Source organism: Sturnira hondurensis, unplaced genomic scaffold (genome assembly GCF_014824575.4).
Source record: "Sturnira hondurensis isolate 20B ecotype Veracruz unplaced genomic scaffold, ASM1482457v3 Scaffold0002532, whole genome shotgun sequence".
NCBI classification, from domain to species: Eukaryota; Metazoa; Chordata; class Mammalia; order Chiroptera; family Phyllostomidae; genus Sturnira; species Sturnira hondurensis.
In genome coordinates, this window is record NW_028075163.1 from 336,460 (window position 1) to 349,103 (window position 12,644).

The window sequence follows — 12,644 nt, forward strand, 5'->3', positions numbered from 1 at the left end:
ACAAAGCAGATCAAAGCATGCTTTAATCACTAGCCTAACATGTTTTACTGTTGACCGAGGCATTTCACAGGGCAGTATGTTACTGTAATAACAAGGCAAGGAGTGAATTTACATTATTCTACTGAGGATTTCAGTATTTAAGTTAAAATACCATTACATCAATTGTATGACTTAGGTAAACTACAAACTAAATGCCCATTGATACATGAATGGATAAAGAAAATATGGCATATGCCCTGGCTGGTGTTGTTCAGTGTATTGAGCACCAGCCTATGAACCAAAGGGTCACTGATGTGATTCCTGGTCAGGGCAGGTGCCTGGGTTGAAGTACAGGTCCCCAGTGGGGGTGCATGAGAGGGAGCCACACTTTGATGTTTCTCTCCCTCTTTCTTCCTTCTTTCCCCTCTGTCTAAAAATAAATTAATTAAATTTTTTTAAAAAGAAAGAAAATATGGCATATGCACATAGTGGAATATTATTCATTTAAAATGAACTGAATCCTGCCATTTGCACCAACATGGGTGAACCTAGGGGTCATTAAGCTAGGTAAAATAAGCCATATGCAGAAGGACAAATACTACATGATATAACTTACATGAGGAATAAAAATAGTCAAACACATAGAAGTAGACAGACTTTTTTCCTTTCAATTAGCTAACATATCTGATGAATTTAATCAATAGGACAAGTATTTCCTAGTTAGACTTATATTTTACATATAAGTATTACACAAATAGTCAGGACCAGTATAACATTAAAGCTTTCATAAGGTTGGTAATTATTTATTACCAAGGTATAAATAATATTTGTTTTTGAACAATGAATTTATTTTAGGAGAGGCATGCTACCCTGGCATCATGTGTTATGTCAGTACGAACTCCACATTCTCCACCTTCCTGGTGACAGGAATTCCTGGTCTGGAGGCTGTGCACATCTGGATCTCCACACCATTCGCCGCCATGTTCTTCATCATTTTGGTGGGCAACATGACCATCATTGCAATTATCTGGCAAGAACAGACCCTCCACATGCCTATGTACCTCTTCTTGGCCATGCTAGCTGCCTCTGATCTAGGTCTGTCCCTCTTCACCTTCCCCACAATGCTGAGAATCTTCTGGCTGGATGCTCGGGAGGTCACCTTCTCAGCTTGCTTCACGCAAATGTTTTTTATCCACACCTTCCAGGATTTTGAGTCAGCTGTCATACTGGCAATGGCCTTTGACCGTTTTGTGGCCATATCTCGTCCATTGCACTATTCCTCCATCCTTACTGGTAGTGTAATTGTCAAGATAGGTCTGGCCATTGTAGTGCGAACCTTAACTGTACAGGTACCCCTACCTATCCTCTTGAGGAGGCTGTGCTTCTGTCGCTCCAACATACTCTCTCATTCCTACTGCCTGCATCCTGATATCTTAAAGCTCTCCTGCTCCAACACCAGGATCAATAGCATCTTTGGACTATTTGTGCTACTGTCTACTATGGGGCTTGATTTTCTCCTTATCTTTTTTTCATATATTCTGATACTGAAAACTGTGCTAAGCATTGCATCCCACCGTGGCAGACTCAAGGCTCTCAACACCTGTATTTCCCACCTGTGTGCTGTGATCCTCTTCTTCACACCCATGATATGCCTGTCTGTATTACATCGCTTTGGCCCAAAACTTCCCTCACATATTTATGTGACCATGGCCAACATGCATTTTCTCATTCCTCCTGTGATGAACCCCATTGTGTACGTGGTAAAAGCCACACAAATACGAGATAAAATTCTGAAATTCTTCACCAAAAAACGATCAGTAACATCCCAAGTTACATTTGTAACATGAATGAGCACTATCCTAACAGAGAAAGAATGCTTCGTGAAACGAAGAGCTTGCTAATATTTCAAATGACCACAGACACCCTGTTTGACCACTGAATCTTCTGAATAATATAAGATATAGGTTGGATAACTATTTCTATTCTATAATTTAAATGAGAACATTTTGAATAATAAAAATTATTCAGTAAATTAAAAATTTGAAATAATGAACTATCTTCATTATTTCTTTGTACAATGGTTCATATACTTTGGTCAGAGAAATGTGTAGTCCTATAGTTCATCTTGCAAAGATGAATAAAGTACTACTTGTTATCACCTGTATACCTACCATACTTGATAGAGTGATAGTTATTTAGTAGATAGCTTCTTTCTTTCTGACTTTTTGAGGAGATGGAGATAACTGAATTAAATGAAGTTTTTGTCTTCATAGTTGTTTGTTTTCTTGATGATATTGTCAAAGTAGGAGACAAGAGGGAAAAACAAACGAGTAAATATCTAATGTTAAAAACAACTATTAGGCAATGAAAATTACAATATCAGCACTCTCCACCTAAATTTGCATCAAAATTTCTATCGCCAGACTCTAAATCTCTAGCATAATGTTTTGTCTTTCAAGCATTCTCACACTTTAACTTCAGAGTCTGTGAACTTTGGCCTTGAGATCTCTAGTCCTGGTCCTTTAAACTTTCCCCTTGTCTACCTCTATGACAACATTGTTATTTCATTGTCTCTCATACTGTGGACCGTAATACTCCAGGGAGATCTCCATCAATATTCATTCTTTCTTGTTTTTTGTACTTTTCAACTCTAAATTTAATTTTGAAATCAGTTGAAATAACTTTATATTTTCTACTTTGGGTAGCTTTTTCCACAATCCAAAGCTGCAATTTCACATATTTATGACTATCTCCCAGTCATTTGCACTTCACATCATACACTGTCTTCTCTTTTATAAGCATAAAAGAATTTATTTGTAGATATGCCATAAAATTCTCCCTCAAATCAGAAAAGGAATCGTATCCTCCTTTATTCAAAGAAGATAAAACTATTTTCACCTTTGAATTAATTTATTTTAATATCATCTGAAATGTTCAATTTGCTTTCTACTCATTCTCTTTTCCTCTTTCATGGATATATTATATTATTATTATTATTAAAAATGTTCCAAGTATCCAAAATATGAAGAAAATAACACAACAAATGCATCTATGTTTTCACTTAATTTTATTTAATTATAATATTTTGCCACAGTTTAGTTTAAGTTTATTAAGTACAACAAGTTATATATACTAAAGGCAAGAATTTCTTTATATCTTGCTGAATCATAAACTTCAACCTTAATCCCCAAAAGAAACCACACAAATTTGACTTCGTCATTTATCTCTCTCTTCCCTGTTTTATTATCTTAAATGTATGTGTGTATATAATAAGCATATGCATCAGCATATATAATAAGCATATATAAATTGTATAGAATTGCTTTTAGTGATTTCTTTCAAAAATCAATTCTATTTTTCTCTCACCACTGTGGCTTTGTTGGGTGGGCATTGTTCCACAGAGCAAAGGGATGCTGGACAGATTTCTGGGTCAGGACGCACGACTGGGTTGCTGCTCAGTCCCTGGTTGGGGCACATGTGAGAGGAAACCGATCAATGGCTCTCTCTCACATCAGTGTTTTTCTCCCCTTCTTTCTCCCTCGCTTCCCCTCTTTCTTAAAATAAATAAATAAAATATTTTAAAAAACATTTTGAGTTACAGGGTATATTTTTTAGATTAACCCATATTCTTACATGTAGCCTGACTATATTCATTTTCACTGTTGTAAACATATCTCTGATGTTCAGCTTCATAAGCACTTCAGAGATCTGTTCTCCAGTTGGCCTTGCCTCTCATTGTACACTGTACATTACCATTAATAGGACTGAAGATATACCTAGAACTCTGCGTATTCTTCCCATCTCTATAACACCGCTAGTCTTAATCTCTGCCTGAGAGCTTCTGGAATAATTTTATTACATCTTCTATCCCCATTCATATGAGACTTTCATCTTACCTCTTGATTTTAATCCCTGTATAGCTACATAAAATTTCTTTTCATCTATATTCTGCTCTTTCAACCCATTATTTTCCTCACTCTTCTTATATCTTTATTTCTTGTGGGAGGCTTAATTATTGGCCCACCAAATAGTTCCACATCTTATCTTGTGATTATATTACCTCACATACAAATAGGAATTTTGTAGGTGTGATTAAGTGAAGGAGATCTCAACATGGGAAGAATTTCCTGAATTTCCTGAGTGAGCCTCATGCTGTCACAAGGCTCTCTTAGGAGGAAGGCGGGAACTCAGAAAGAAGTGAATATACTATGTTGATATTTTGAAGATACAGAAATATGTAACCAGCTCCAGTTAAGATCTCTGGACTCTGAAACCCAAGTAGTCTTCCCTGCACAGATATCTCTCATGTGTCTCTGAGGACTGCAGCTAAAGGAACCCTTTCAGAGAAGAAATGTTCAGATTCCTATGTCACCTCTCTGGCCTTTACCTATGTATATTTTTTCTACTGTTCTTTCACAGTGTCCTTTGCTATACCAAATCTCATCTATGAGTATAATTTTACTTTGAGCTGTTTGAGTGTTTCAGTTGAATCATTGAACAAAAGACTGGTTGGGTACACCTGAGATAGCTTCTTTACCTCATTCTCACCTTGGCTCCCATCTCGCATTCCCAGGCTATTCCTGCCCAGCTCGATACCTATTGCAACCAAAAGTTCTATATAATTCTTCCTCAGCTTAAAAACAAAATCCAGGCCCATTTTATATGCTCCTGGTGAATCATTTTAAATCTTCTCCACCACTTACAATCATTCTATGAGTGAATATGAAGAATTCACTTTGATAAAAGAGGGAGGAGGGAGAAAGGCAACAGCAGTTAAAAGGCAGCCGTGTGTTGTTATACCAAAGACCAATTAGTGTAAAATGAATTTATCCTGGAGGAAATCTATTAATATCATCACTCATGGAAACAGTGTTCTAGATATTTCACTCTTACCCACCCCTAAAGATATTTATAAGTGAAGAAAAAAGGGTGAATTTAGAGGAAGGGGGTAGGAAGATGTAAAAGATTTTATACCCGAAAGATACAAATATGATGCGAGATGATCCTGAGACCACAATAGTGATGGTCTACATTATGGCTTCTATCTCTAAAGAACCTAAAAGGTCCTAAGCTGGGAAGAGAAGAAAGGAAGCCTGAGGCGGAACTGGCTGCATGTTCTAAGCTTATATCATATGACATCTGCAGGACTGGGAAAGATCCACAGGGATTAGCAAGAGAGCTCTACGTGGCACACACCCATCTGATGCTTCTCTGAAAGCCTATATTTGGCGTGAGCCTCCAGGGAGAGGCAGAGCCAGTGTTCTATAAACCTGCTCACTGGGTGCCATACTCAAGCAAGGGAGCCTCAAGAGGCCCCAGCTGCCTCACAATTCACAGAACTTGTGTCTCTGTCCTGGGGTCTGGTGAGTGGGAAAAACATCTCAGCCTACACTAGCTCAAATCGTGTTGGGTGTGTACTAGGAAAGGGACTGAGAGAAGTCATGAGTTACCTTAGATATATGGTTTCAAATTCTGTGCAAGGATTTCTGAGGCAGGAAGGGCACTTTTTATATGTACACAGCACTTCTGATCTTCTTAGATGGTATGTTCTATAGTTTTGGAAAATGATCCCTGGAACCTCTTTTTAATCACTCAGTTCTTGCTCTTAAAGTCAGTCTATGTTTATGTATGACATGTATCAGATAATGTTTCTCAGAAAATTACACGGGTTTTAAAAAAGACTTCTGAGACACAGAGTTTCACATTCTTTTCAGAGATGTTGCAGAGTCATTGTAGCAAAATCTGGACAAGGGGACTTTGAAAATATGAAAATTTTGTCTATAATTTTTTCTGGCAAAATTCAAATAAAGAAGATAGGATTTTTGTTGCTCCTTTTGTGTCAGGAAACATGCCAAAGTTTCCTATAAAAGGGGCAATTCATACATCAGCTTACACTCATTCGTGGACGGCATGAAAAGAAATAAGCAGGGAAATACATACTTCTAACCTCTGCTTGATTTTCTCTATTTAGTTCTTAAACACTGAGAACTATGACGGGGCCTCCAAGGAATATTCCTTTCTCTTCTCATGATTTATCACCACAGGTAGCTTGGGTAAAACGCTGTACTTTTGATAAACATATTATCAGAATTTTGCTTTAAATAATACCATTACCTCTCTGGAAAGTCCAGTATTGTGGTTGACCCTTAATAATCATTGAATTATGCAGAAAGCATTAGTTGGTACTATTCAAGAAATGCAGTGCTCACTACTACTTTATCTCCTTTGTTTTCCTGTCTCAGGTAATTCCCCATATTCCTAGTGTCCCTAATTCTTCCCACCCACCCTCATATTTTGTAAGGATCTATTCTCCTTGGGAAGAAGGCAACTCACACTTGTGATGTGGCTCAGTCCTCATACAGCTTAAGACTTTTCCCTGGACATACTCAGGCACATTGCCTGAATCTGTGCCTGTGTCTAAGTTTAAAAGTCTGAGAGTAGTAGCTTCTCTTTTCTGACATTCTTAGAAGGTGGAATCAAAATGAAGACTTCCAAGTAGCCTCCCAGACATGTACCATTTGTGAATTTATCACCTGCTTGTCACATATCACCTTGTCATATATCTTCTGAATATAAAACTATCTTCTTTCCTATTGTTGCCATGCTTCAGGAGTAGAGATGCTATCTTATTTGTATCAGTTTATTAAATATACCCCAAGAAATATTAATTCTGATTCTCAGACATTTTTATTTTATTAATGATGATAAGTTTTCTACATTTATGAGAATTTCAGCGTATTACATTTTGGGGGGTAATGCTTTTTTTTTCTTTTGAAAACACACTGTGATTAACAGCCTATAAGTAAAACTTTTCAGAGGCAGGTTGGTGGATATGAATTCTATTTATTGCCTACTGTTCCCTCTGTAATCAAAATTCAGAGGGAGTTTTAATTAGAGCATCAGAGATGACTCCTACTACTCACCCAGTCTCACATCTCCATAGGCATAGCCACACAAAAACTGAGTTCTCCTTTTTCTATTACAAATCTTTTCTCAAATCCAATAGGCCTTCCTCTGCTTTTTGATTTTACTATGAACGGGATTTTTTGCCATTACTATCATTATTATCCCTCTGTGACGCGTGCTGTAATTTCTGCCAACATTTGTTTGCTCTTCAATTACCATGTTTGTTTTAATTTTGACACCATTGTTCACTCTTCATAGAACTTCTTCTCTGGGTTTTTCTTAGACTAAGGGTTGGTATGTGGCGTGGGGATTGTAGGTGTTCTTCATGACTTTACAGAGCATCATTGTAATTAGTTTGTAGAGGAAAATTAGAATATAATGCAGACTGTTCTACTGGTCACAGCTGCCACAGGAATGACTGCCCAAGAACTTTGAGGTCTTCATTGCCGAGAAAATTTTCCTAAGATGCTGAGAGAGAAAATTATCATTCAAGTGGACTTTAGATATGTAACCAAAGTTTTCTTTGAACTCTGTGTGCTCAGATTTCACATTATATCTTTTTATTTAATAATTGTTCTTGAAGATACCTGGGATCATTCTTTAAAAGGTAAGTCATAGAAAGGAGAGTGTGAATTCACACTTTTGAGACCTTTTATCTGACTCATGGTTAATGTCTTCATGAACTAGTTTATGGAGATATCTATACTGACCAGTGGGTTACTGGAGTTTCGAAGGCAGAAGCTTTATATTCTTTCATTATCTTACATTGATTGAGTACGTAGCAGGAGATCAGAAAATGGGTGACACCATAAAATTATATTGTGTTTACAACTACAAATATTATCGAGTCTTCAGCTTCTTCCTCTCACATATACATACCAGCTGTTCAAACATTTCGAGAGAGCATCCTGTACACAAAGATTGAGAAGGGATTCAAATCCAGTAACATTCACATCAAGCCAAACTCCTTCTGATACCTTCTTGTCATGAAATTACTTGAATAATCTGAATCTCTTTCCAAACAAACACCTAAATTATAGATAGATATAGATATAGACAAATATGCATATACATATTATAAGATATATCAGGTAATATCAGCAGTTCAGAGTCAGCATTAACATTCTTATACTTTATTTTCTAACTTCCAAGTAGCCTTTAATACAATTACCCTTATCTAAGCTATCTAGAACTTTATATTCTGGTGTTGCAGACCCTGTCCAGCAGAGTCCACCTGTTGTGGTTGACGATGAGAATCAAAGCACATGCGACAACAATCCTTTGTGGAGAGAGGGAACAGACACAACTACTCTCTCAAGGGGAGACTGCCTATGGTGCCTCAGCCACTCGCTCAAGAGGGGAGTGCCCCGACCCTTGCCTAGACAGGCTTTTGTTGTTTTCCTGGGGTTTTACATCATAGAAAGATTTATTATCTATCATGTAGAATATTATTGTCTACATTCTAGGTACAATCAAGGAAATAAAAATAACATGCAAAGGGGAATGACAATGAGCTCATTAGTTCTGTCCTTGGGAGAACTCACATAGGCTTTGGATATTACCTTGAAGATAGACAATACATATTTGTTGCTTTAGACCAGGGTGATGGAGTTTTAGCAAGAGCAAGCCATAACAATCTGTAAGCATTTTCTAGGCCTGATTCCCACAGGAAAACTCAGTTTGAAGGTCTGGCTCCTGCCCACCACTTCACATCTGTAGGTTTTCCATACAGAGCTGAGTCACATTTGCCAGGCCAAGCCAAACTGGTCCCCTACATTCTGGTATTAAAACTAATCTAGTTTATGCACTTGAACTAAGTGTTCTCAACACAGTTGTAGTTTGCATTTTTCAAATCTTGAAACATATTCAAATGAGGAAGGAATTTTTTAATCTGAATGACCCAAATATGATTCTGAAAACTAAGGCAAACCACAAGACAATAGGTCACACTCCTCCCTTCTGCCAATGTCTAAAGAAAGGAATTTGGTACTATGAGATGAGAAGAGGAAGAAGAGCAATATTATTCTGGAAGCAAGAGCTATGAGCCCCAATAGGATGAGATGATAATGAAATGTGCTAACAGATAACCATTTGCTTTCTCGATAATTCTTCCAGGCAAGTCCTCCTCAGAGTTATGGCAGTTCCAAGCCACAATACCAGCAGCTTCTGCTTCATACTGATGGATCTCCCAGGACTGGAGACTGCTCATTGCTGGACAGCTATTCCTATCTGCCTTATCTATGGTCTGTCTTTGCTAGGCAACATTATCATAATGTACATTGTTAAGTCTGTGCCCAGCCTTCACACACCCATGTACCTCTTCCTTTCCATGCTTTCAATGGCTGACTTGGGCCTCTCAGTTTCTACACTGCCTTCAATGGCAGCAGTCTTTCTTGCAGGCCAGAGGAAGGTGGGAGCTGCAACCTGTTTTACGCAACTCTTCTTCATTCACACTTTCTCAGTCATTGAGTCAGCTGTGCTTTTGGCCATGGCTTTTGACCGCTGCGTGGCTATTCGAGAGCCCTTACGCTATGCCACCATTCTCACAACCAAGCGCATTGGCTCCATCGGGCTGGCCATTGTGACCCGTAGTGCTGCCCTTCATCTGCCCCTGCCTGTACTCCTTGGAAGACTACAATTTCAGCCTGTGAATGCTCTGTCTCATTCTTATTGTGTTCACCCTGATGTTCTAAGGCTGGCCAGTTCCAGCACTCTCGTGAACAGTGGCTTTGGGCTCTTTGTCATGCTTTCCACTTTGGGGACAGATGCTGTACTCATTCTCCTTTCTTATGTACTGATCTTGAAGACAGTATTGAGTATTGCTTCCAATGCTGACAGGCTCAAAGCCTTCAACACCTGCATTTCCCACATCTGTGCTGTACTACTATTTTATACCCCACTAGTCAGCCTGTCCGTAATCCATCGCTTTGGGAAGAAGAAACTACCAGCTCAGGTATATATGCTTCTCTCCTATCTGCACTTTCTTGTACCTCCAATGCTCAACCCAATTGTCTATAGTGTTAAAACCAAAGAGATTCGGGTACACATTCTAAAGATGCTCCACCCCAAAATGTTCTGAGTCCCAGGGACAAAATACTCATTGTGATAGTCAGCCTGCTGATTGAAGACATTCCTGAGAGGAAGTGTATTGTTCCTTTCAACTGATCATTAAATATTAAAAAAACACTGACTGAATACATTTTGGGGCTTCCCATGCTATTAGAACAGTCCCCGTCTAAAGGGAAAAAACAAGTTTCTTATTCTGCAAATATCAGTGTCAACCTGAAAAACCTTGGGTTGTTACAGGGGAAACTAACAGCCTCTGAAGAGAGTATCATTTACATGTAAAAGTAAACAGATTAGAAGGATAGGAATTAATGAGCTTTAAACTCTCAACTAAAATCCTAGAATACCACAAAATTAAGCTCAAAAGGGCCTCACTTGGTTGTACTAGGCAAATAGGTGGAATCAAGATATGTTTTTCTTCTGATTTGTATATTAACCATATCTACCTCTTTGAATGAAGTTAAAGTCCTTCTCCTTACTTTCTAATAGATAAATTAGATGTTCTGAGTTCTCAAAAACACACTGAGATACTGTAGTTCTTGAATCTACTGTAGTAGATGCCATATACAGCTCAATTTTTTTCTCCAAAAAATATTACCAATATTTAATTTATCTCTTACAAAGTCATTCATTTGGATTATATTTATTTATCTCTGCTGGGCCACCTCCTATTTAAAGTGTACAGAGAACAAAATAGAATATTGTTACTTTAGTGTGGGTAACTTAAATATTTAGGGGAAATAGCCCTTAAACATATAATTCACCAGTAATTCACAGGTGCTTTAATGGCTGACAACACAGCTTAGAGGAAGGACCCAAAGGAAGGTGAATCCATTTAATCAGTAGGATTTCAAGAGATACTTCTTTGAAGTGATGAGTTTTAAGTGGAGACTGGAAAGATGAAATGTTTAAGCAAGGGCAAATTAGCCCTGTTGATATTGGTTCATAAATGGTCCCCTTTCACAGAGTGCAATGGGAAACCCAAGAAAGAGGCAGACCTTCCAGATGACAGGTTTAAAAAGCAGAGGAACTTAATGCTTGAAGAATGTCTTGGGTGGCTATAAGATGAGTAGATCTCAGCACTTGTCCACCACAATTTAAAAGTTTATATAGAATCCCAAACAGGGGTCAGTCACATATTCCATCCAGATGGTCTCAACAATACATCGCTCTCTCAAGGGTGTGTCCCTGAAATCTGCATCCCATGGTGGGAATAGTGGGTAGAGCATACTCTTCAAGGACAGAGTAAGGGGTGAGGAGCCAGTGTTTGCCCATGTCCAGCTTGTGAGTAAATCAGTGGTCACATCTTCTTCATGACCTCCTTCATCACTTGATCTCACCTAATCTTTTTAGAGACCCTGCATTCAAGAAACGCAAACATAATGAAGTGCCGCATAAACACTTTGTGGTTTCTGAGGTCTGACCATTCTTCATCCTGTAACTCTGCAATGCCCAATGTGCTTCCCCCTTTGATAGCCTTGTACCGTACCCTCCTCACCTCATACATACAGATCTATTGTCAAGGCACTGAAGATGCCCTTTGTTACCCTCCTACCAAGTTTCCTATCAGCTTAGGTAACCCTCCTCATGATCCTACAATATCTCATACATGTGTAGTTTACTAACATTTTAACAGTTTTATTGAGATTTAACTAAAATATTAAAAAGTTGAACAAATTTAGAGTGTACAATTTGATAAATTTGACATATGCATATATTTATCAAATCATCACCACACTCATGATAATGTGCAGATTCTTTGCCCCAAGTTTTTTGTTGCTCTTTTATACTTTCCCAGGTACCTTCCTCCACCTAACTTCTCTCAAACACTGACATCACTTTGTTACTTCAGGTTAGTTTGCCAACTTTTTAAGATCTTACGTAAATTTATTTGAAAAGTATATGCTTTTTTTTTTAACTTTGGTCTGGCTTCTTCTCTCAGCATGATTATATTGACAGCCATTCATGTGATTCATACATTATTCCTTTTTTATTGATGAATAATGTTTCACTTTATAGCTATACCACAACTCACATGACATGGTAAAGAGCCATGTAAATAAAGTATTAAAATCCAAAAATTATATTTTCTTTCATATTTTCTGCATGTAGTACTTTATATTCCTTAGCATAAGTACAAATTTATATCTGCTATCATTTTCTTTTAGCCTGGAAAACATTAACATTCTTTTCTAGTGCAATTTTGATCACCTGAAATTTCTTCATATATTTTTTAATTATGAAAAAACTGAGTAGATTAGAATTATAAATTGAAATGATTTTTTTCTTATGCCACTTTTAAATATTGTTTTTTACTTTACAATATACAGGGTCTGGGAGAAATAATGCCACTAACTGTGGTTGGTAAGGTACATGAATGTCTTTCACAGATGGACAGCAATTGAATGTCTCACCTAAAATATCATATGGTGTGCTTGAACGTGGTATTGTTATGTTACAGAATTACAAGCTTATGATTTTATAATAAAAAAGGAGCATTATATGCATCAGACCATGTATATTTCACTATATATACTGGGCTGTTTATGTTCATATTGTCTTTAAGTGTCTAAAGGTATTTTTCATAACTGTTTTTAGACTTTTTTCTTCTAATTTCAGAATCTCCATTTATCCTGGATCTCATTCTATCACCTGTTGGCAGTCTTCTACTTTTCTGTGTTTTCATTTGTCCA

General features: G+C 37.5%; 2 protein-coding genes across 2 annotated transcripts; both read left to right on the forward strand.

Moving 5' to 3' along the window:
* The first annotated feature begins 857 nt into the window (after positions 1–857).
* On the forward strand, positions 858–1,826 carry LOC118982902 (olfactory receptor 51G2-like). Its single transcript, XM_037040051.1, has one exon. The coding sequence runs from the start codon at positions 858–860 to the stop codon at positions 1,824–1,826; it is 969 nt and encodes a 322-aa protein (XP_036895946.1).
* Positions 1,827–9,019: 7,193 nt separating this feature from the next.
* LOC118982874 (olfactory receptor 51G2-like) lies at positions 9,020–9,964 on the forward strand. The gene has a single exon (XM_037040028.1). The coding sequence runs from the start codon at positions 9,020–9,022 to the stop codon at positions 9,962–9,964; it is 945 nt and encodes a 314-aa protein (XP_036895923.1).
* The last annotated feature ends 2,680 nt before the right edge of the window (positions 9,965–12,644 follow it).